At 46.8% G+C, this 25,492-nt stretch overlaps 1 protein-coding gene across 1 annotated transcript in view; it reads left to right on the top strand.

Annotated features, from left to right (window-relative positions):
* Positions 1 to 25,492, top strand: part of LOC129815776 (E3 ubiquitin-protein ligase RNF123) — a 289,130-nt gene that overhangs the window by 22,396 nt on the left and 241,242 nt on the right. The window contains exons 14-20 of the mRNA XM_055869888.1: positions 8,219 to 8,292; positions 8,956 to 9,073; positions 9,594 to 9,684; positions 10,271 to 10,332; positions 10,638 to 10,709; positions 10,998 to 11,118; positions 17,106 to 17,207. Coding sequence (XP_055725863.1) covers positions 8,219 to 8,292; positions 8,956 to 9,073; positions 9,594 to 9,684; positions 10,271 to 10,332; positions 10,638 to 10,709; positions 10,998 to 11,118; positions 17,106 to 17,207 — 640 coding nt within the window. The remainder of the gene's footprint in view (positions 1 to 8,218; positions 8,293 to 8,955; positions 9,074 to 9,593; positions 9,685 to 10,270; positions 10,333 to 10,637; positions 10,710 to 10,997; positions 11,119 to 17,105; positions 17,208 to 25,492) is intronic.

Below are 25,492 nucleotides of genomic sequence, written 5' to 3'. Positions count from 1 at the left end.
GAGGGTAAGTGGAGAAAGATGGCCGCAGGAATTCCCCCCAAAGGCATAAGACGAGGGTAAGTGGAGAAAGATGGCCGCAGGAATTCCCCCCAAAGGCATAATGTGAGGGTAAGTGGAGAACGATGGCCGCAGCAATTTCCCCCAAAGGCATAAGGCGAGGGTAAGTGGAGAAAGATGGCCGCAGGGATTTTCCCCCAAAGGCATAAGGCGAGGGTAAGTGGAGAAAGATGGCCGCAGGGATTTCCCCCCAAAGGCATAAGGCGAGGGTAAGTGGAGAAAGATGGCCGCAGGGATTCCCCCAAAGGCATAAGGCGAGGGTAAGTGGAGAAAGATGGCCGCAGGGATTCCCCCAAAGGCATAAGGCGAGGGTAAGTGGAGAAAGATGGCCGCAGGGATTTTCCCCCAAAGGCATAAGGCGAGGGTAAGTGGAGAAGGGTGTGTCTTTTTTTACGTATTTGAAACGTAACCCTGTAGTCATTTCCTGTCTCAGAGACTGAGACTAGTCCTTTGCTGCACTCTCACAGATAGGCGAGTCCCATCCGGCCATGTTTAGGTCGTCTGTTGTGTGTTTTCACAATGGATGTGTAACAGCTGCAGCGGGTGAATTCTCTGTTGTGGGTCCAATGTTTTTTAAAAATTGTATTTTATTTAACCCTTATTTTACCAGGTAAGTTGACTGAGAACACATTGTCATTTACAGCAATGACCTGGGGACATAGTTACAAAGGAGAGGAGGGGGGGGGGGGGGGGGGGGTAGAATAAGCCAATTGTAAGCTATGTGTAACAGCAGCAGAGGGGGAGAGTTCTCAGGTGTGGGTCCACTGTCACTTTAGGTCCTAGCTTTAGTAGTGGTATATACAGGATATGCGTGGTATACCCTGAGTGGACAAAACATTAAGAACACCTGCTCTTTCCGTGACAGTCTGACCAGGTAAAAAGTGAAAAGTGAAAAGCTTTGATCCCTTATTGATGTCACTTGTTAAATCCACGTCAATCAGTGTAGATGAAGGGGAGGAGACAGGTTAGAGAAGGATTAAGCCTTGAGACAATTGAGACATGGGATTGTGTATGTGTGCCATGCAGAGGGTGAATGGGCAAGACAACATATTTAAGTTCCTTTTGAACAGGGGTATGGTAGTAGGTGACAGACGCACTGTTTTGTGTCAAGAACTGCAACGCTGCTGGGTTTTTCACACTCAACAGTCTCCCGTGTATATCAACAAATGTCCATCACCCAAAGGACATCCAGCCAATTTGACACAAATGTAAATGTAAATGTAACTGTTGGGAAGCATTGGAGTCAACATGGGCCAGCATCCCTGTGGAACGCTTTCGACATCTTGTAGAGTCCATGCCCCGACATGTTGAGGCTATTCTGAGAGCAAGAGGCGGTTGAATCTCAATATTAGGAAGATGTTCCTAATGTTTTGTCCACTCAGTGTACATCGTCTAACTAAATAAGACCTAAGAATAGGTACATGAAGGTCCCTGTAGAATAGAAGGAACTTTATAGCATCAGTATAAAACAGGAAGGAAGGATTTATAGTGTTTAGGTGGATGGGGGCAGTGTATAAACTGAGCAGTATAATAAGAGTTTGGTGGTAGCAGTGTGTGTGTGTACTAAGATGCAGAGAATCAGAGCAGGTGGTCAGTCCAGTTCAAGTGTTCAGCAGTCTGATGGCTTGTAGATACCAACAGGCTCAGTTTCTATCAGACCTCATGCTCCGATAGCGTATACTCGACCGGAAGGGCGTGAACAGCTTGTGGCTGGGGTGTGTGGGGTATTTGATGATGCTGCAGGTTTTCCAAAGGGCACCATTTCGAGTAGATGTTCTGCATGTGTCGGAACATGGTCCCAGTGTTGTCCTGGATGTGTCGGTGGGAGCATGGTCCCAGTGTTGTCCTGGATGTGTCGGAGGGAGCATGGTCCCAGTGTTGTCCTGGACGTGTGGGTGGGAGCATGGTCCCAGTGTTGTCCTGGATGTGTTGGAGGGAGCATGGTCCCAGTGTTGTCCTGGACGTGTGGGTGGGAGCATGGTCCCAGTGATGTCCTGGACGTGTGGGTGGGAGCATGGTCCCAGTGTTGTCCTGGATGTGTCGGAGGGAGCATGGTCCCAGTGTTGTCCTGGACGTGTTGGAGGGAGCATGGTCCCAGTGTTGTCCTGCATGTGTTGGAGGGAGCATGGTCCCAGTGTTGTCCTGCGCTTGTCGGTGGGAGCATGGTCCCAGTGTTGTCCTGAATGTGTCGGAGGGAGCATGGTCCCAGTGATGTCCTGGATGTGTCGGAACATGGTCCCAGTGTTGTCCTGAATGTGTCGGAGGGAGCATGGTCCCAGTGATGTCCTGCGTGTGTCGGAGAGAGCATGGTCCCAGTGTTGTCCTGGATGTGTCGGAGGGAGCATGGTCCCAGTGATGTCCTGGACGTGTGGGTGGGAGCATGGTCCCAGTGATGTCCTGGATGTGTCGGTGGGAGCATGGTCCCAGTGATGTCCTGGATGTGTCGGAACATGGTCCCAGTGTTGTCCTGAATGTGTCGGAGGGAGCATGGTCCCAGTGATGTCCTGCGTGTGTCGGAGAGAGCATGGTCCCAGTGATGTCCTGCGTGTGTCGGAGAGAGCATGGTCCCAGTGTTGTCCTGGATGTGTCGGAGGGAGCATGGTCCCAGTGATGTCCTGGACGTGTGGGTGGGAGCATGGTCCCAGTGATGTCCTGGATGTGTGGGTGGGAGCATGGTCCCAGTGATGTCCTGGATGTGTGGGTGGGAGCATGGTCCCAGTGATGTCCTGGATGTGTCGAGGGGAGCATGGTCCCAGTGTTGTCCTGGATGTGTGGGTGGGAGCATGGTCCCAGTGTTGTCCTGGATGTGTGGGTGGGAGCATGGTCCCAGTGATGTCCTGGATGTGTGGGTGGGAGCATGGTCCCAGTGATGTCCTGGATGTGTCGGAGGGAGCATGGTCCCAGTGTTGTCCTGCGCGTGTCGGTGGGAGCATGGTCCCAGTGTTGTCCTGCGCGTGTCGGTGGGAGCATGGTCCCAGTGTTGTCCTGCGCGTGTCGGAGGGAGCATGGTCCCAGTGATGTCCTGGACGTGTCGGAGGGAGCATGGTCCCAGTGATGTCCTGGACGTGTGGGTGGGAGCATGGTCCCAGTGATGTCCTGGATGTGTCGGTGGGAGCATGGTCCCAGTGTTGTCCTGCGCGTGTCGGTGGGAGCATGGTCCCAGTGTTGTCCTGCGCGTGTCGTTGGGAGCATGGTCCCAGTGATGTCCTGGACGTGTGGGTGGGAGCATGGTCCCAGTGTTGTCCTGAATGTGTCGGAGGGAGCATGGTCCCAGTGTTGTCCTGAATGTGTCGGTGGGAGCATGGTCCCAGTGATGTCCTGGACGTGTCGGTGGGAGCATGGCCCCAGTGATGTCCTGGATGTGTCGGAACATGGTCCCAGTGTTGTCCTGAATGTGTCGGAGGGAGCATGGTCCCAGTGATGTCCTGCGTGTGTCGGAGAGAGCATGGTCCCAGTGTTGTCCTGGATGTGTCGGAGGGAGCATGGTCCCAGTGATGTCCTGGACGTGTGGGTGGGAGCATGGTCCCAGTGATGTCCTGGATGTGTGGATGGGAGCATGGTCCCAGTGATGTCCTGGATGTGTCGGTGGGAGCATGGTCCCAGTGATGTCCTGGATGTGTCGGAACATGGTCCCAGTGTTGTCCTGAATGTGTCGGAGGGAGCATGGTCCCAGTGATGTCCTGCGTGTGTCGGAGAGAGCATGGTCCCAGTGATGTCCTGCGTGTGTCGGAGAGAGCATGGTCCCAGTGTTGTCCTGGATGTGTCGGAGGGAGCATGGTCCCAGTGATGTCCTGCGCGTGTCGGAGGGAGCATGGTCCCAGTGTTGTCCTGGACGTGTGGGTGGGAGCATGGTCCCAGTGATGTCCTGGATGTGTCGAGGGGAGCATGGTCCCAGTGTTGTCCTGAATGTGTCGGAGGGAGCATGGTCCCAGTGATGTCCTGGATGTGTGGGTGGGAGCATGGTCCCAGTGATGTCCTGGATGTGTCGGAGGGAGCATGGTCCCAGTGTTGTCCTGCGCGTGTCGGTGGGAGCATGGTCCCAGTGTTGTCCTGCGCGTGTCGGTGGGAGCATGGTCCCAGTGTTGTCCTGCGCGTGTCGGAGGGAGCATGGTCCCAGTGATGTCCTGGACGTGTCGGAGGGAGCATGGTCCCAGTGATGTCCTGGACGTGTCGGAGGGAGCATGGTCCCAGTGATGTCCTGGACGTGTGGGTGGGAGCATGGTCCCAGTGATGTCCTGGATGTGTCGGTGGGAGCATGGTCCCAGTGTTGTCCTGCGCGTGTCGGTGGGAGCATGGTCCCAGTGTTGTCCTGCGCGTGTCGTTGGGAGCATGGTCCCAGTGATGTCCTGGACGTGTGGGTGGGAGCATGGTCCCAGTGTTGTCCTGAATGTGTCGGTGGGAGCATGGTCCCAGTGATGTCCTGGACGTGTCGGTGGGAGCATGGCCCCAGTGATGTCCTGGATGTGTCGGAACATGGTCCCAGTGTTGTCCTGAGTGTGTCGGAGGGAGCATGGTCCCAGTGATGTCCTGCGTGTGTCGGAGAGAGCATGGTCCCAGTGTTGTCCTGGATGTGTCGGAGGGAGCATGGTCCCAGTGATGTCCTGGACGTGTGGGTGGGAGCATGGTCCCAGTGATGTCCTGGATGTGTGGATGGGAGCATGGTCCCAGTGATGTCCTGGATGTGTCGGTGGGAGCATGGTCCCAGTGATGTCCTGGATGTGTCGGAACATGGTCCCAGTGTTGTCCTGAGTGTGTCGGAGGGAGCATGGTCCCAGTGATGTCCTGCGTGTGTCGGAGAGAGCATGGTCCCAGTGATGTCCTGCGTGTGTCGGAGAGAGCATGGTCCCAGTGTTGTCCTGGATGTGTCGGAGGGAGCATGGTCCCAGTGATGTCCTGCGTGTGTCGGAGAGAGCATGGTCCCAGTGATGTCCTGCGTGTGTCGGAGAGAGCATGGTCCCAGTGTTGTCCTGGATGTGTCGGAGGGAGCATGGTCCCAGTGATGTCCTGGACGTGTGGGTGGGAGCATGGTCCCAGTGATGTCCTGGACGTGTGGGTGGGAGCATGGTCCCAGTGATGTCCTGGATGTGTGGGTGGGAGCATGGTCCCAGTGATGTCCTGGATGTGTCGAGGGGGGCATGGTCCCAGTGTTGTCCTGGATGTGTCGTTGGGAGCATGGTCCCAGTGATGTCCTGGATGTGTGGGTGGGAGCATGGTCCCAGTGTTGTCCTGGATGTGTGGGTGGGAGCATGGTCCCAGTGATGTCCTGGATGTGTGGATGGGAGCATGTTCCCAGTGATGTCCTGGATGTGTCGGAGGGAGCATGGTCCCAGTGATGTCCTGCGTGTGTCGGAGAGAGCATGGTCCCAGTGATGTCCTGCGTGTGTCGGAGAGAGCATGGTCCCAGTGTTGTCCTGGATGTGTCGGAGGGAGCATGGTCCCAGTGTTGTCCTGCGCGTGTCGGAGGGAGCATGGTCCCAGTGTTGTCCTGCGCGTGTCGGTGGGAGCATGGTCCCAGTGTTGTCCTGCGCGTGTCGGAGGGAGCATGGTCCCAGTGTTGTCCTGCGCGTGTCGGAGGGAGCATGGTCCCAGTGATGTCCTGGATGTGTCGGAGGGAGCATGGTCCCAGTGATGTCCTGGACGTGTGGGTGGGAGCATGGTCCCAGTGATGTCCTGGATGTGTCGGTGGGAGCATGGTCCCAGTGATGTCCTGCGCGTGTCGGTGGGAGCATGGTCCCAGTGTTGTCCTGCGCGTGTCGTTGGGAGCATGGTCCCAGTGATGTCCTGGACGTGTGGGTGGGAGCATGGTCCCAGTGATGTCCTGCGTGTGTCGGAGGGAGCATGGTCCCAGTGATGTCCTGCGTGTGTCGGAGGGAGCATGGTCCCAGTGATGTCCTGCGTGTGTCGGAGGGAGCATGGTCCCAGTGATGTCCTGCGTGTGTCGGAGGGAGCATGGTCCCAGTGTTGTCCTGGATGTGTCGGTGGGAGCATGGTCCCAGTGATGTCCTGCACGTGGGACCAGGCCGTAAAGCAACCGGTCAGGACACTCCGTGGTGCAGCGGTAGTATTTGGAGAGGACCCGGGGTTGCGTACCACATTTCTTCAGTGACCGTAGGAAGTAGAGACACGCTTACGTCCTGTCAAGGGTATTGTTGGTCCATGACAAGTCCTCGTGATGTGGAAGGAGCAATATTGTTGAATGCTGAACTGTAGTCAATGAACAGCGTTTTCACATAGGTGTTCCTCTTATCCAGATGTGTTAGGGCAGTGTGAATAGCAATGGAAATGGCATCTTCTGTGAAGCTGTTGGAACGGTAGGCAAATTGGAGTGGGTCCAGGGTGCCTGGCATGCTGGCCTTGATGTGGGCCATGACCAGCCTCTCGCAGCACTAAATGATGACTGAGGTGAGCGCGACGGGGAGATAGTTATTTGGGCATGTCACTTTGTTCCAGTGTCCAAGAAAGAGAATGGTGTTCTCCTTAAAGCAGGTGGGGACTACAGCCTTGGAGAGAGGGACAGGTAGAAGATGATGGAGGGATGGCTTTGGTGGGCACCACACAGCTGGATTTGCCTTTGCAGTCTGGGATAGTCTGTAGTCCTTGTAACATGCAATGCGGAGTCTGAGTTGTCGAACATCAATTCAAGTTTGAGTCTGTAAGTGTCTCTTTGCGTCCCTAATGGATTTGTGTAGCTCGTTCCTGCTTGCCTTGAACGCGTCGCTCCACCGAGTCATCAGGGTTTGTTCTGCTGACATTGATTGCTGCAGTGCTGCCTCTCAGCATTGTACGGATATCGCCATTCATCCAGGGTTTTTGGTTGGGGTATGTCCGGATGATGATGATTTATTGTGGGCACATCATCAACACACTTCCTGTTGAAGCCGGTGACTGGTGATGTATATTCCTCAATGTTGATGGATGAGTCCTGGGTGGATGAATCTTCTTGAACATATTCCAATCAGCATTCTCAAAACAATCCTGCAGCATTGAGCCTGCCTGCCTCTTCTGTCCAGCGCCTCAATATTCTCTGTGTTGGTGGCTCCCTCTTCAGTTGCTGCTTGTAGGCTGGGAGTAGGAACAGTGGCTGTCTCTATTATACTGTATAGTGCACAACTTTGGACTATGTTGCTCTAGTCAAAGTAGTGTACTAGGTAGGGAATAGGGTGTCATTTGAAACACATGAAGGACACAGAGAAGGAGACGATAAACAGTCAATCAGATGTCACCTTGGTGTGATATACATAGTTGGTTAATTCAAAAAGTACCTCGTAAAAAAATCCTTCGGATTTACGATGTTGACGCTTCAAAGGAGCCGCTGTGTTTTGTGTAGGAGTTGGGTGTCTTTCAGTTCGTCCTTGTCATGGTTCAGAGCAGAGTGTGTATGTGTGTGTTTAGGAGTAGGATGTGTTTAATTTTGTCCTTGTCACAGTTATCAGAGGAGAGCTTGTTGACATAAGGAGGTTACAATCTGAGAGAGGTGGTTAAAAATGTCCAGCAGCTCTGCAGTTATTTACTGTGTTGGTGGTGGAGGGTCGGTCCTGGGGTGGGGATGGGGTGTGGATGGGGTGGGTCCTGGGGCGGGGTGGGGTGTGGATGGGGTGGGTCCTGGGGCGGGGTGTGGATGGGGTGGGTCCTGGGGCGGGGTGGGGTGTGGATGGGGTGGGTCCTGGGGCGGGGTGTGGATGGGGTGGGTCCTGGGGTGGGGATGGGGTGTGGATGGGGTGGGTCCTGGGGTGGGGATGGGGTGTGGATGGGGTGGGTCCTGGGGTGGGGATGGGGTGGGGATGGGGTGGGTCCTGGGGCGGGGTGGGGTGTGGATGGGGTGGGTCCTGGGGTGGGGATGGGGTGGGTCCTGGGGCGGGGTGGGTCCTGGGGTGTGGGTGGGTCCTGGGGTGGGTGGGTCTTGGGGTATGGGTGGGTGGGTCTTGGGGTATGTGTGGTGGTTGGGTCCTGGGGCGTTGGGTCTTGGGGTATGGGTGGGTCCTGGGGGGGGGGGGGGGGCGGTCCTGTGTGGGGGTGGGTCCTGGGGTGGGTGGGTGGGTCCTGTGGTGGGGGTGGGTCCTGGCCTGGGGGGGTGGGTCCTGGGGGGGGGTGTATATTCAAAGTATTGTAATGGTAATTGTGACTGCATTTGACTTGTAATTTGTCTTCTGACTTTCTCCAGATTCACTACCTTCGTTTGACGACAGCTATTCTGCGCCATGAGAAGTCCAGGAAGTATCTCCTCAGCAACGTTCTATATCCTTTCATTGGTTAATGAAGTGCTTATTATGCTTCATAATTATTACACTAAGTGGTGGGGTACTTGCGATCATGATTTTGAGACAATGTAGTTAGTTATCTCAACAATTTTAAATGCTCTTTAGTTGGTCAGGATAAGATTCTGCCAAACAACATGTCCCTCATGGCTCTGTCCTTGGACCCCTAAAACTTTATTGTGTGAAATGTGTTAACAGTATATTTTGATTGTCTGTGTAGTCTTAGACTGTGTAATCGTGCACGCTGTGTTGCTTGGTATGTGTAGGATGTTGTCGAGCGTATGTTAGCGTGTTTGTCAGGCGCGTGTTAGCGTGTTGTCGGGCGCGTGTTAGCGTGTTGTCGGGCGTGTGTTAGCGTGTTGTCGGGCGCATGTTAGCGTGTTTGTCGGGCGCATGTTAGCGTGTTTGTCGGGCGCATGTTAGCGTGTTTGTCGGGCGCGTGTTAGCGTGTTTGTCGGGCGCGTGTTAGCGTGTTTGTCGGGCGCGTGTTAGCGTGTTTGTCGGGCGCGTGTTAGCGTGTTTGTCGGGCGCGTGTTAGCGTGTTGTCTGGCGCGTGTTAGCGTGTTTGTCGGGCGCGCGTTAGCGTGTTTGTCGGGCGCGTGTTAGCGTGTATATAATCTGTATTATCTTTAACTCTCAACACGTTTGATGTTTTGCGCTCAGTGGTGTTCTTCTACATTAAGACTCCTCTGAGGGTGAAGGAGGCGGGACTAGAGGAACTCATCCCCACCACCTGGTGGCCCACACGCTTCGACAAAGAGGTACAGCCTATCACGGCTCTGAAAAGGATGTCATGATTTGGCTACCATTTCTGTTGTTGTTTCAGAAGCGCATAACATTTCTAGCTACAAAAACAGTGTTGTTTGCTTGTCCCCATAGGAGTTAACCCTTTTGCTTCCAGGTAGAGCCCTTTGGAACCTTGTCTCAATGCAGCGTTTCCCAAACTCGGTCCTCGGTACCCAGGGTGTGCACCTTTTGGTTTGTGCCCCTAGCACTACACAGCTGATTCAAATGATCAAAGCTTGATGATTAGTTAGGGGCACAAACCAAAACGTGCACTCCTTGGGGTCCTGAGGACCGAGTTAGGGAAGCCCTCTGTTAGTGAAAGGGTTCCACCTGGAACTAAAAAAATAATTTAGTATAGTTTTTCACCATGGGGACAACTGAAGAATCCTTTATGGTTCTAGGTAGCACTGCTTATCTCTAAGAGTGTAACAAAGTGATCACAGCAACTGTGGTTGTATGCAATACAATACAACCTGTCTCCTCTCGTGTGACTAGGGAAAGGAGTCTAAAGATGAGAGTGCAGAGGAGAGGCTGAGGCGCCGGGCCTACGAGAGAGGCTGTCAGAGGCTTAAGAAGAGGATCGAGGGTAAGTCATGTCCACTACAAAGTCCCCCTCACATTTGTCTGCCTGTCTACAGCCAGAACGGGTTGGGTTTCTTTCTACATTTTCTTCCTTGGGAGTTTAAAAAAAATATTTTGTATGCTTCTGTTCCCGCTTCTGCTTGCTCTTTGTCATCCAGGCCTGTTCTGCTTGCTCTTTGTGATCCAGGCCTGGTTCTGTGAAAGCACTTTGTGATCCAGGCCTGGTTCTGTGAAAGCACTTTGTGATCCAGGCCTGGTTCTGCTTGCTCTTTGTGATCCAGGCCTGGTTCTGCGAAAGCACTTTGTGATCCAGGCCTGGTTCTGTGAAAGGTCTTTGTGATCCAGGCCTGGTTCTGTGAAAGCACTTTGTGATCCAGGCCTGGGTCTGTAAAAGCACTTTGTGATCCAGGCCTGGTTCTGTGAAAGCTCTTTGTGATCCAGGCCTGGTTCTGTGAAAGCTCTTTGTGATCCAGGCCTGGTTCTGTGAAAGCAATTTGTGATCCAGGCCTGGTTCTGTGAAAGCACTGCTGATGTCAAAAATGTGTTTATGATGCTCTGGCTCAGCTGTGGGGTCTCTTCTGTCCTATCAGTGGTGGAGGAGTTGCAGGTTCAGATCCTGAAGTTGATGCTTAACAACAAGGACAAAGGAACGGTACGTACCTTTTGTTTTCGACGGTCATTTTGGCCATTTTTAGCAAATGGTTTTAACCCCGAAATGTACATACAGAAAATGTCAGCGTTGACACACTGATTCGCTGGAGACGCACCGTTGAGGCCGTTTGCCTCACGAGGTACTGAAAAAGGAATACATTTTAACTCATGTTCAGGATATCTAGGCGAATCAAACTCACCGTTACTGCTGTTGTTTTCCTCCGATTTTTATAATGCAGTTCTACTGCTGTTTATAAAACGTCTCCAACTCTCCCTGACCGCCGTCGCTGCTTCTGTCTCTCACAGGGGGAAGCATCGCGGTACATATTCCTGAATAAGTTCAGGAAGTTTCTACAGGAGAACGCCAGCAACAGAGGGGTAAGAGTGTAACACTGTGTATGTGCGTTTCCTGTGTAACACAGTGTATGTGTGTTTCCTGTGTAACACTGTGTATGTGTGTGTTTCCTGTGTAACACTGTGTATGTGTGTGTTTCCTGTGTAACACTGTGTATGTGTGTGTTTCCTGTGTAACACTGTGTATGTGTGTGTTTCCTGTGTAACACTGTGTATGTGTGTGTTTCCTGTGTAACACTGTGTATGTGTGTTTCCTGTGTAACACTGTGTAGGTGTTTGTTTCCTGTGTAACACTGTGTATGTGTGTTTCAGCACCCCACAGCTCTGTGTCCTCCAGAATACATGGTTTGTTTCCTGCATCGTCTCATCACGGCCGTAAGGAGCTACTGGGACGAAGGGAAGATGAAGAACCCTGGCTGCGTCAGCAGCGACGGTGAGAGAGAGAGACACACACACACACACACCAGGATTTTCGTTAGGAAAATGTGGCGCAGGACATTTCACCAGCAGCATTTAAATTGACCGTACATTTGAGAAATGTACCAGACCCATATGCATTGTGGGTGCGTAACCTGATTAGGGCGTCCACCCACAGTGCTCAGAATGACAGAAATCTCATTGACGTTATGGTCATTCATATGAACAGAACATGCAACAGCGTGCTTCCTTCTAATCTAATTCAGACGTGCACTTGAAGATAGTTAGAATACCTGTCAAGACGAGTAACGAACAGCAAAGTCACTAGCTTATGTTTATCTACTAACCCCCATAGTAGAAAAGTTTATCTATACTACCGGTCAGCTTGGTTTTCTCTGGGAGAAAAAAATGACCTTTTCCAAACTAAATCTGCTCCAGTTGTGGGACGATATGTTCCAAATTCATACAACCAGTTGGCCTAGGCTACATGAACAACTAAAACAATTAGTCTGATGCAACAGGTCAAAACGTTCGGTTTACAATGTTGATCAACTATTATTTCATCACATCATAAAGTGCAGCAATACGCACAAGGATTTTTTTTTTCTTCCCGTAATGCAATTTGCGAGGAAACACTGTTGTCAAAAGCGATCCGCACGTGAAAGCTGTTTCATGAGACGGAGATGAAAATATCTGTTAGAATTTTAGAAAGAGGGGAGATCTAAAGATGTAACGACTAGCACGGGTTGCTAATATGACTAGGATTATCATCAACTAGCATGGGATGCTAATATGACTAGGATTATCATCAACGAGCACAGGTTGCTAATATGACTAGGATTATCATCAACTAGCACGGGTTGCTAATATGACTAGGATTATCATCAACTAGCACGGGTTGCTAATATGACTATGATTAACATCAACTAGCACGGGTTGCTAATATGACTAGGATTATCATCAACTAGCACGAGATGCTAATATGACTAGGATTATCATCAACTAGCACGGGTTGCTAATATGACTAGGATTATCATCAACTAGCATGGGATGTTAATATGACTAGGATTATCATGGGTTGCTAATATGACTAGGATTATCATCAACTAGCACGGGTTGTTAATATGACTAGGATTATCATCAACTAGCACGGGTTGTTAATATGACTAGGATTATCATGGGTTGCTAATATGACTAGGATTATCATCAACTAGCATGGGTTGCTAATATGACTAGGATTATCATCAACTAGCATGGGTTGCTAATATGACTAGGATTCTCATCAACTAGCACGGGTTGCTAATATGACTAGGATTATCATCAACTAGCATGGGATGTTAATATGACTAGGATTATCATCAACTAGCATGGGTTGCTAATATGACTAGGATTATCATGGGTTGCTAATATGACTAGGATTATCATCAACTAGCATGGGATGCTAATATGACTAGGATTATCATCAACTAGCATGGGATGTTAATATGACTAGGATTATCATCAACTAGCATGGGTTGCTAATATGACTAGGATTATCATGGTTTGCTAATATGACTAGGATTATCATCAACTAGCATGGGATGCTAATATGACTAGGATTATCATCAACTAGCATGGGATGTTAATATGACTAGGATTATCATCAACTAGCATGGGTTGCTAATATGACTAGGATTATCATGGGTTGCTAATATGACTAGGATTATCATCAACTAGCATGGGATGCTAATATGACTAGGATTATCATCAACGAGCACAGGTTGCTAATATGACTAGGATTATCATCAACTAGCATGGGATGCTAATATGACTAGGATTATCATCAACGAGCACAGGTTGCTAATATGACTAGGATTATCATCAACTAGCACGGGTTGCTAATATGACTAGGATTATCATCAACTAGCACGGGTTGCTAATATGACTATGATTAACATCAACTAGCACGGGTTGCTAATATGACTAGGATTATCATCAACTAGCACGGGATGCTAATATGACTATGATTAACATCAACTAGCACGGGTTGCTAATATGACTAGGATTATCATCAACTAGCACGGGTTGCTAATATGACTAGGATTATCATCAACTAGCATGGGATGCTAATATGACTAGGATTATCATCAACGAGCACAGGTTGCTAATATGACTAGGATTATCATCAACTAGCACGGGTTGCTAATATGACTAGGATTATCATCAACTAGCACGGGTTGCTAATATGACTATGATTAACATCAACTAGCACGGGTTGCTAATATGACTAGGATTATCATCAACTAGCACGGGTTGCTAATATGACTAGGATTATCATCAATTAGCACGGGTTGCTATTATGACTAGGATTATCAACAACTAGCACGGGTTGCTAATATGACTAGGATTATCATCAACTAGCACGGGTTGCTAATATGACTAGGATTATCATCAACTAGCACGGGTTGCTAATATGACTAGGATTATCATCAACTAGCACGGGTTGCTAAAATGACTAGGATTATCATCAACTAGCATGGGATGCTAATATGACTAGGATTATCATCAACTAGCATGGGTTGCTAATATGACTAGGATTATCATGGGTTGCTAATATGACTAGGATTATCATCAACTAGCATAGGTTGCTAACATGCCTAGGATTATCATCAACTAGCAAGGGTTGCTAATATGACTAGGATTATCATCAACTAGCATGGGATGCTAATATGACTAGGATTATAATCAACTAGCACGGGATGCTAATATGACTAGGATTATCATCAACTAGCATGGGTTGCTAATATGACTAGGATTATCATCAACTAGCATGGGATGCTAATATGGCTAGGATTATCATCAACTAGCACGGGATGCTAATATGACTAGGATTATAATCAACTAGCACGGGATGCTAATATGACTAGGATAATGCCTTTGCCTACAAGACAATGAAAGAAAACAATATATAATGTGTGAGAAATAGGCTACTGGTTTCAATGGCATATGGAAGTCATTAAAATAATTGGCTTGGCGTATATTTTGGCTAGGTTACTTTGAAGCAAGGTAAACTTGCCTCCATAATATGTAGTAAAACGTTCCGGATTTAAGTATATGTTTTCAAAATGTCTACTGCCTCCAGCTCATTGCAAAGTGGTGTGCGACCGTTATATGCAATTTGAATGGGAAGTGTGCTTCAAATTGTAGCTCTTTTTAATCTTGGCTATCAAAACTGTTTTTGAAAGGCGATAATATGGTGAGCTAAGTGATTAATCATACCACTTTAGTAAATCATTTTTTAAAGGACCTTTTTAGATTTGAAGATTTGTGGCCTACATTTCAGAAAATATACCTAAAATGGGACATTGGCGTTACCATCGTTGGCGTTACCATCGTTGGCGTTACCATCGTTGGCGTTACTACTCCTACTGGTTACACAATGTTATCATAATGGTAGAAATGATTTAATGGTTACACAATGATATCATAATGGTAGAAATAATTTAAAGGCACTAAGGTACCATATTAGTTGATTTAGAATGGGAAAATGTACCCACATAAAAAAATTAATTATAAAATCAAAACGCCATGCCAAAATGCCACTGTAATTCAAGAACGACCCAACTTTAAACTTCGAGTGGGAGTTCAACAGCCCAATGTCAAGTTACTTATATTATACCAACAGTGGGATAATACATGATTTGGAGGAGCATTCAAAGCCCTCAAACCCTTGGATCAGTGTCGAGGGGCAACTTCTACGGCTGTTAGCTAGAATAAAATGTCAATGTACTTCTATATAAAGGGATACTTTGGGATTTTGGCAATTGAAACCCTTCATCTGACACCTGGGGAGTAGATCAACTCGTGGATACCATATTCATGTCAGTTTGAAGGAAGTTAACTAGTGTTAGCATGCTAGCTGTTACCATAGACTTCTAATCATTGTCAGCGTGCAGTTTGAAAGAAGTTGTTAACTAGTGTTAGCATGCTAGCTGTTACCATAGGGCAATGATTAGAAGTCTAACGCCAGTTAGCTTTGGTTTTCGAAACTACCTTTTAACTTCATTCTCACTGGATGCAGATGAATAAAATGTACATTCATGAGTTCATCTGACTCTGGGGAAATGGATAAATGGCTTCATTGCCAAAATCCCAAAATATCCCTTTAACCCTGCAGTGGGAGATTCAGAGTATTTTGGAGGAGCTCTCAAACCCATCAGCGCATTAGATCAGTGTCTCGGGGCAATTTCACCCTACTCAGAGCACTGAGGTGCTTAAAGTACTTGAATTTGGCACTCTGAAATTCAAGTAGCAGAACAGAATACCTTGAAGATCAGACAAGTTCGTACTTGAAAAGTACTTGAATTTAAAATGAGAGGAGAACAGATAATGATCAAATATTTTTATGAAAAATATTATGTTTCGGTCTTGCAAATTCATTTCTACGGAGTTTAATTTCCTCACCTGTTTTGCGCTGTGGTTGCCAGGCGAGCTCACTCATTCCAGCCACACTGCCACTCAGCCAGGCAGGTACAGAATTAGACTGATTAGATGCTGCCAAATGTCACTTCGATAGCTAAAATGCCAGGTAAATCTAGATTCAATTCTGCCTTTTTCTGAGTATGGAACATTTCTAGTATCTTTTATTTCAGCTCATGAAACATGGGTCCAACACGTTACATGTCGCGTTTTTATATTTTCGTTCAGTATAGATTACCCACTTTTTTTTTTACCACTACATCTCACTGGACCCAACCAACCCACATTGTGTAAGGTAAAAAAAAAAAAAGGTCAGACTTTGACATTGCAAGCGTGGGTGAATGGACCCTGAAGGGCGGAAGACACAACGCTGAATCCTGCACTGGCACCAGTTCTACGTTGGGATTCTTCCTCTACAACAACCTCCAGAGCTTTTTTTGCCAATCGCCTCGTTCACAGGGTGCCCGCGATTTTCCGATTTTATTCAGCGACAGCCGTGCTCCCTACCGTTCACGTGCTGTTTTCCTCACACAGCTCACTCGCCCTTCTCCCGAGCGATACTAAAGCTGCCAGTTGGAAGCAAGATGCTTTTTCGTAGCTATTTTTAAGTGGTAGATTCCCAAATGACCAATTTAAAAACAATAATTAAGATGGAATTGTGTTGCAATGTGAATATTACATTTTATTTCTTATTTAACCTTCATTTATCTAGGCGAGTCAGTTAAGAACAAATTCTTATTTACAATGACATCCTACCCCGACCAAACCCTAACCCGGATGACGCTGGGCCAATTGTGCGCTGCCCTATGGGACTCCCAATCACAGCCTGTTGTGATAGAGCCTGGAATCGAACCAGGGACTGTAGTGACGCCTTAAGCACTGAGATGCAGTGCCTCAGACCGCTGTGCCACTCAGGAGGCCAAGTGGTGCAACACGTTTGTGTGCCCCCAGTGTGCATGTCCCAAAACTCTGCTCATCACTACTCAAATTACAACATCTGTAATGACTTACCAGTCATGTATGTAGCAACGAATGATTGAATAGAACTTGTAAGGTAGTGTGATAAATACAAAGTCATTTTTTCCCTATGAGGTTGTGGCGACATACTGCCATCTGGTGGCGCCTAGAAACAATTGCATTTATATGAACTATTTACAAATTGATGGTCTGTGAAAATAAATATTAGTGCTTGGAAAAAGTACTTGAAAGTCCTTGAATTTGACTTGCCACTGTCTGTACGAACCCTGTCCCAGTACTAAACGCTCTGCTCACTTTTCCCCTGTACCCATTATACTCTTAGCCATCTACTACATGAAGGGCATCTCGTCCCCTGGTATTAATAGGACATGGGAGATATTTCACAGAAAAGCTTTTCCTAAGCCATGTGTCCTTTATAAGTTTGTTTTTCCCCTCTCATCCTATTGCTCAGGGGATTGAGTTTGATTATCTTAATTACTTTACGGGTAATTACCCACAATAGCCGCTGTCTTCATCTATCATCACAATGGTAATGCTAATTATTTTATCTCTTCTCCTCCTCTCCAGAGGCCTATGTTCCGCCTCAGCTCTTCTACAATGGGAAGGTGGACTACTTTGACCTGCAGCGACTTGGAGGTCTTCTCTCTCATCTGAAGAAAACCCTCAAAGGTTTGAAACAACCCTCTTCTACTTTTCTTTTGACCCAGAGAAATGTGTCCAAGAGAATGCTATTGACTGACAAAAGAGTTCTGAAGCTAGCATCTGGAAAAGAGTTCTAAAGCTAGTGTGATGAAAAGAGTTCTGAAGCTAGCGTGATGAAAAGAGTTCCAAAGCTAGCGTGATGAAAAGAGTTCTGAAGCTAGCGTGATGAAAAGAGTTCTAAAGCTAGCGTGATGAAAAGAGTTCTGAAGCTAGCGTGATGAAAAGAGTTCTGAAGCTAGCGTGATGAAAAGAGTTCCAAAGCTAGCGTGATGAAAAGAGTTCTGAAGCTAGCGTGATGAAAAGAGTTCTAAAGCTAGCGTGATGAAAAGAGTTCTGAAGCTAGCGTGATGAAAAGAGTTCTGAAGCTAGCGTGATGAAAAGAGTTCTGAAGCTAGCGTGATGAAAAGAGTTCTGAAGCTAGCGTGATGAAAAGAGTTCTGAAGCTAGCGTGATGAAAAGAGTTCTGAAGCTAGCGTGATGAAAAGAGTTCTGAAGCTAGCGTGATGAAAAGAGTTCTAAAGCTAGCATTCGGAAAATGTGGTTTTGATATATTTGTACTTGGTTTGATAAGGAAATGTGTTAAGTTCACCCACTTTCAGGAATTATATCAGCTCAAGACAAGTTGTCAAATCCCTCTGACACAGCATTATACAGAAATGGCTTTGAGAGAATAGAGGCAAGTCTGAAATGTTCCCGATTCCCTATGAAATGCACTTATTTTGGCCCGAGCCACATACAGTAGTGCACACTTAGTGTTTTTTGAGGTCGTTTCGGGTTTGAATATTTAAAAAAATAAATCATGGGTTTTAGTGCATTTAACGTAAAAATAAATGATTGTGTATAATATGGGTTTGAATGCTGTAACACAGAATAAAACAATTTAATAGAAGTCCCATAATGGTAGTGACTTCCCATTACTGCTTATCAGGAAGTGCATAGAGGATGTGGTTCCCGCTGTGATGATTACAACTTATCCTATCCAAAAACCCTGAATAGATGGCCGCATTTACACTAAACTGAAAGCGAGGACCACTGCATTTAACCAACGGCAAGGTGACTGGGAACATGGACGAGTACCAACAGTCCAACTATGTCTTCCGTAAGGCAATCAGAGTCAAAACGACTGTACAGGGACAGTGGAGTCGCACTTCAACGACTAAGACACGAGACGGACAGTTGAAGTCGGAAGTTTACATACACCTTAGATAGATACATAGATATTAACTCTACATAGATATTAACTCGACATAGATATTAACTCTACATAGATATTAACTCTACATAGATATTAACTACATAGATATTAACTCTACATAGATATTAACACTACATAGATATTAACACTACATAGATATTAACACTACATAGATATTCACTACATAGATATTCACTACATAGATATTAGCTACAGTTGAAGTCGGAAGTTTACATACACCTTAGCCAAATACATTTAAACTCAGTTTTTCACAATTCCTGACATTTAATCCTAGTAAAAAGTCCCTGTTTTAGGTCAGTTAGGATCACCACTTTTATTTTAAGAATGTGAAATGTCGGAATAATAGTAGCGAGAAGGATTAATTTCAGCTTTTTATTTCTTTGATCACATTCCCAGTGGGTCAGAAGTTTACATACACTCAATTAGTATTAGTTAGGATTGCCTTAAACAATTTAAACTTGGGTCAAACGTTTCGGGTAGCCTTCCACAAGCTTCCCTCAATACGCTGGTTGAATTTTGACCTATCCCACCTGACAGAGCTCGTGTAACTGAGTCAGGTTTGTAGGCCTCCTTTGCTCACACATGCTTTTTCAGTTCTGCCCACAAATTTTCTATAGGATTGAGGTCAGGGCTTTGTGATGGCCACTCCAACACCTTGACTTTGTTGTCCTTAAGCCATTTAGCCACAACTTTGGAAGTATGCTTGGGGTCATTGTCCATTTGGAAGACCCATTTGCGACCAAGCTTTAGCTTCCTGACTCATGTCTTCAGATGTTGCTTCAATATATCCACATAATGTTCCGTCCTCATGATGTCATCTATTTTGTGAAGTGCACCAGTCCCTCCTGCAGCAAAGCACCCCCACAACATGATGCTGCCACCCCTGTGCTTCACGGTTGGGATGATGTTCTTCAGCTGGCAAGCCTCCCCCTTTTTCCTCCAAACATAACAATGGTCATTATGGCCAAACAGTTCTATTTTTGTTTCATCAGACCAGAGGACATTTCTCCAAAAAGTACAATCTTTGTCTCCATGTGCAGTTGCAAACCGTAGTCTGGCTTTTTTATGTCGGTTTTGGAGCAGTGGCTTCTTCCTTGCTGAGTAGCCTTTCAGGTTATGTCGATATAGGACTCGTTTTACTGTGGATATAGATACTTTTGTACCTGTTTCCTCCAGCATCTTCACAAGGTCCTTTGCTGTTGTTCTGGGATTGATTTGCACTTTTCACACCAAAGTACGTTCATCTCTAGGAGACAGAACGCGTCTCCTTCCTGAGCGGTATGACGGCTGCGTGGTCCCATGGTGTTTATACTTGCGTACTATTGTTTGTGCACATGTCGTGTCTTTGCTATTGTTAAATTGAAGACTTATAGTTTTTATAAAAGATTCCTGTAATTAGGGATTACGCTATCACTTGAGTAATAACGTAACTAATTAACTATGAATTCGAGGGCACCAGGGAAAGTTATTAGATTACAAAGTTATAATTTCCCAATATAACCTTTCAGATATTTTCATATCTGATCAATAGTCTTCTAATTAATGATTTATTTACTCTACCTCGTCAGTCTCATTCCAAACGTCGTAAATCGTTGATTATCTGCACGAACCCAGTCTTCACTATGAGTCATCCATACATCAATTGTCTTAAATCATTTATTTATTACTAACTAATTAATTCACAGAAATGCATAAACAAGCAAACAAACTTAAAATAGTTACATGAAATGATGGGAGCAATATGCCCTAGTGGGCTGAACCGGCATGGCGGCTTGTTAGACAAAAGGGATGGATGGGGGGTCGATTCAGAAGTCACTACAGAGTATACTCTTTATAACAATTGACATGCTAATCCTTACACATGAACGCTCACTCATTCGGGAACAATTGCAATCAATATATATATAGTTACGTTCAGTGTGTGTGCCGTCTTGATCGTTGGAGAGAAGTTCGTTTTTGTTGGAGTTATCGTGGAGAGTTCAGAGTGACATTCGTTATAAAATGGATGTTTCGGTGGTTGTCTTTCTTCGCGTTCAATGATACCGAATTCCTAGCTGCAGACTAGAAGTCAATATCAAAGACTTGTTATGATTCGTATAAGAGTTTTAACCACGTGGGATGGTTAAAAGATTCAGCAGTCTGGTCTCAAACCTTGGCCCTCTCGTTATCGAGGTAAGCTGGTCTGCAACCTTTGTCCTCTCGTGATTGAGAGAAACATGGTCTGGGGTAATTTCTTAAGAGTTGGCTTTTATTCAGATAGCAGAGAGGGGTGGTCCCATGGTCTCTGACCCATACTGGGCTCAGGGCGGTCCTTGGATTTAGTTCAAATCAAAAAGGTATTTGTATTTTTCTTAATTAAACAGTCCAAAATCATATTACACAATTATACAAACAGTAGCATACTCACTCATTCATTTTATACAACAAACAGATGTAAACCTCTTATCTGAGGTTATTATATAAACAGCGGTATGGTAATGTGGTCCCACAGTCTCACGTGAGTTTCCCACGTGGTGACCAATGGACATGTTAATAGCTGGACTCCCCACCGGCCTTTAATACTTTTTCCGGAACATGAAATCTGTTCGTACCTCAAGTTCTGTGAGGTGGAAGAGAATTCCTTTGTCCTGAAAGTTTACCCTCTCTCTTAATACTGTTTAGCCATGAGGAGATCCTCAGGAATTTACAACGTCTCTCTGTGATCACAGCATGGGTTGAAGGAGGAAAGGGGGAGGCAGGGAGAGGGGGATGGGGTTTGCTATACCCACGCAGGCAACGTCATGACACAGATGAACGTGGTACTTTCAGTTGTTTGGAAATTTCTCCCAAGGATGAACCAGACTGGAGGTCTACAATTTTTTTTCTGAGGTCTTGGCTGATTTCTTTTGATTTTTCCCATGATGTCAAGCAAAGAGGCACTGAGTTTGAAAGTAGGTCTTGAAATTCATCCACAGGTACACCTCCAATTGACTCAGACTAATTGACATCATTTATCAGAAGCTTCTAAAGCCATGACATAATTTTCTGGAATTTTCCAAGCTGATTTAAGGCACAGTCAACTTAGTGTATGTTAACTTCTGACCCACTGGAATTGTGATACAGTGAAATAATCTGTAAACAATTGTTGGAAAAATTACTTGTGTCATGCACAAAGTAGATGTCATAACCGAATTGGCAGAACTATAGTTTGTTAACAAGTAATTTGTGAAGTGGTTGAAAAACGAGTTTTAATGACTCCAACCTAAGTGTATGTGAACTTCCGACTTCAACTGTATATGGCAGGGACTTGAGCCAATTGCGCATTACAAAGACTGAGCTCTCATTCTCCGTGGCCGACATGAGTAAGACATTTAAGCGTGTTAACCCTTGCGAGGCTGCCGGCCCATCAATAGCCGCATTCTCAGAGCATCTGCAGACCAGTTGGCTGGAGAGATTGAATATGTCCACAATCTCTCCCTATCCCAGTCTGCTGTCCCCACTTGCTTCAAGATGTCCACCATTGTTCCTGTATCCCAGAAAGCGAAGTTAACTGAACTAAATGACTAACGCCCCCGTAGCACTCACTTCTGTCATCATGAAGTGCTTTGGGAGGCTAGTTAAGGATCATATCACCCCCCGCATCTTACCCGACACCCTGGACCCACTACAATTTGCCTACCGCCCCAATAGATCCACAGACGACGCCATCGCCATCGCACTGTACACGAGGAATGCTGTTCATTGACTACAGCTCAGCCTTCAACACCATCGGGCCCTCCAAGCTCATCACTAAGCTCAAGGCCCTGGGTTTGAATCCCTACCGTCCGCAACTGTAGGGCTCTCTAGAGTGTGGTGCGGTCAGCCCAAAGAATCACCGGGGGGCACACTGCCTGTCCTCCAGGACATCTACAGCACCCGGTGTCTATGTCCAAGAAGATGATCAAGGACCTCCGCCACCCGAGTCGTGGCCTGATCACGGAGACAGTACAGGTGCATCAAGCCTCCAGGCCGTCAGACTGTGTACATAGTCACCGTTAGCCGACCTCCGCCCAGTGCCTGCCCTGAACCTTAGTCACTGTTACTAGCCAGCTCAGCTACCACCCGGTACTCTACCCTGCACCTAAGAGACTACTGCCCTATGAACATAGTCATTGAACACCTGGTCACTGTAATAATGTTTACATACTATTTTACCTAACGTGTTTGTGTGTATATATACTGTATTCTTGTCAAGGCTCATCCTAGATAAGAACTACTGCTGTACACACCTTTTCTATTCATATACTGTTTAGGGTTGAATAGTGGGAACCGGGTTACCGAGATTTAAAGCCCAAGCCCACTCCCTTTTTCCCGGGTATAAATAATTGCGAGAAACTGATTTTTAAAATGTATTTAGATGAACAGCATGACGTGACAGAACTGTTAAATAATATGCGATGTCTAAATCCGACTTCTCTACCCGACTACGGCCTTCTGTCTGCTATTTGCATGATCAATCATCAACGCTCAGGTTGGGGACATTGAGTGCAGTTCACAATGCATGTATCATCTCATCATGGTAAATGTTTTTCTCTTGTGACATAAGGCTACATTTGCTGCAGCATAGCCTATGCTATCACTCTCGATCGCATGTTCTCTCCTCTCTTTCTCGCCTTGTTGTCCCGAAGGAAGGAAGACGGGCGGCAAGCTTCGGTCCAAAATAAACCCATAGAAACGCATTGTTTAAAATAATATATATATTTTGTCGAGATTGAAATCTCTCACTACTTGTATTTTGTATTTATTATGGATCCCCATTAGTTCCTGCCAAGGCAGCGGCTTCTCTTCCTGGGGGTTTATTATGAATCCCCATTAGTTCCTGCCAAGGCAGCGGCTTCTCTTCCTGGGGGTTTATTATGAATCCCCATTAGTTCCTGCCAAGGCAGCGGCTACTCTTCCTGGGGTTTATTATGGATCCCCATTAGTTCCTGACAAGGCAGCGGCTTCTCTTCCTGGGGGTTTATTATGAATCCCCATTAGTTCCTGCCAAGGCAGCGGCTACTCTTCCTGGGGTTTATTATGGATCCCCATTAGTTCCTGCCAAGGCAGCAGCTACTCTTCCTGGGGTTTATTATGGATCTCCATTAGTTCCTGCTAAGGCAGCAGCTACTCATCCTGGGGTTTATTGTGGATCCCCATTAGTTCCTGCCAAGGCAGCAGCTACTCTTCCTGGGGTTTATTATGGATCCCCATTAGTTTCTGCCAAGGCAGCGGCTACTCTTCCTGGGGTTTATTATGGATCCCCATTAGTTTCTGCCAAGGCAGCGGCTACTCTTCCTGGGGTTTATTATGGATCCCCATTAGTTCCTGCCAAGGCAGCAGCTACTCTTCCTGGGGTTTATTATGGATCCCCATTAGTTCCTGCCAAGGCAGCGGCTACTCTTCCTGGGGTTTATTATGGATCCCCATTAGTTCCTGCCAAGGCAGCAGCTACTCTTCCTGGGGTTTATTATGGCTCTCCATTAGTTCCTGCCAAGGCAGCAGCTACTCTTCCTGGGGTTTATTATGGATCCCCATTAGTTCCTGCCAAGGCAGCGGCTTCTCTTCCTGGGGGTTTATTATGAATCCCCATTAGTTCCTGCCAAGGCAGCGGCTTCTCTTCCTGGGGGTTTATTATGAATCCCCATTAGTTCCTGCCAAGGCAGCGGCTACTCTTCCTGGGGTTTATTATGGATCCCCATTAGTTCCTGACAAGGCAGCGGCTTCTCTTCCTGGGGGTTTATTATGAATCCCCATTAGTTCCTGCCAAGGCAGCGGCTACTCTTCCTGGGGTTTATTATGGATCCCCATTAGTTCCTGCCAAGGCAGCAGCTACTCTTCCTGGGGTTTATTATGGATCTCCATTAGTTCCTGCTAAGGCAGCAGCTACTCATCCTGGGGTTTATTGTGGATCCCCATTAGTTCCTGCCAAGGCAGCAGCTACTCTTCCTGGGGTTTATTATGGATCCCCATTAGTTTCTGCCAAGGCAGCGGCTACTCTTCCTGGGGTTTATTATGGATCCCCATTAGTTTCTGCCAAGGCAGCGGCTACTCTTCCTGGGGTTTATTATGGATCCCCATTAGTTCCTGCCAAGGCAGCAGCTACTCTTCCTGGGGTTTATTATGGATCCCCATTAGTTCCTGCCAAGGCAGCGGCTACTCTTCCTGGGGTTTATTATGGATCCCCATTAGTTCCTGCCAAGGCAGCAGCTACTCTTCCTGGGGTTTATTATGGCTCTCCATTAGTTCCTGCCAAGGCAGCAGCTACTCTTCCTGGGGTTTATTATGGATCCCCATTAGTTCCTGCCGAGGCAGCAGCTACTCAGCTTTCCAATCTTTGGGGGTCTCAGACGATACGAAAGAGGTTGAACAGGCTAGTAATAGGGGTTGCAACAATTTCGGCGGATAATTTTAGAAAGAGAGGGTCCAGATTGTCTAGCCCTGCGGATGTGTAGGGGTCCAGATTTTACATCTCTTTCAGAACATCACCTATCTGGATTTGGGTGAAGGAGAAGCATGGGGAGCTTGGGCAAGTTGCTGCAGGGTGTGAGAGCTGTTGGCCAGGTTAGGGGTAGCCAGGTGGAAAGCATAGCCAGCCGTAGACAAATGCTTATTGAAATGATCGACTATCGTAGATTTATTGGTGGTGACAGTGTTTCCTAGCCTCAGTGCAGTGGGCAGCTGGGAGGAGGTGCTCTTATTCTCCATGGACTTTAGTGTCCCAAAAAGCTTTTGATGTGAAGCCATAACACGTACGTTTTTCCATCAGCAGACTATGATCAATAATGTTATAAGCCGCATTGAAGTCTTAACAAAACAGCCCCCACTATTTTTTTTTATCAATTTCTCTCAGCAGATCATCAGTCATTTGTGTAAGTGCTCTGCTTGTTGATTGTCCTTCCCTATAAGCGTGCTGAGTCTGTCAGTTTGTTTACTGTAAAATAGCATTCACCACTTCCACTTTGCCCACACAGACCGGACAACTATAACGCTATACTACATCGCACAGTTCCGGGTTGATTTGATTTATCTCAAGTGA

The sequence above is a fragment of the Salvelinus fontinalis genome, chromosome 18 (genome assembly GCF_029448725.1).
Source record: "Salvelinus fontinalis isolate EN_2023a chromosome 18, ASM2944872v1, whole genome shotgun sequence".
Lineage (NCBI taxonomy): Eukaryota > Metazoa > Chordata > Actinopteri > Salmoniformes > Salmonidae > Salvelinus > Salvelinus fontinalis.
Note: the sequence above shows the minus strand (reverse complement) of the source record. Positions and strands in the feature narration are given on the sequence as shown.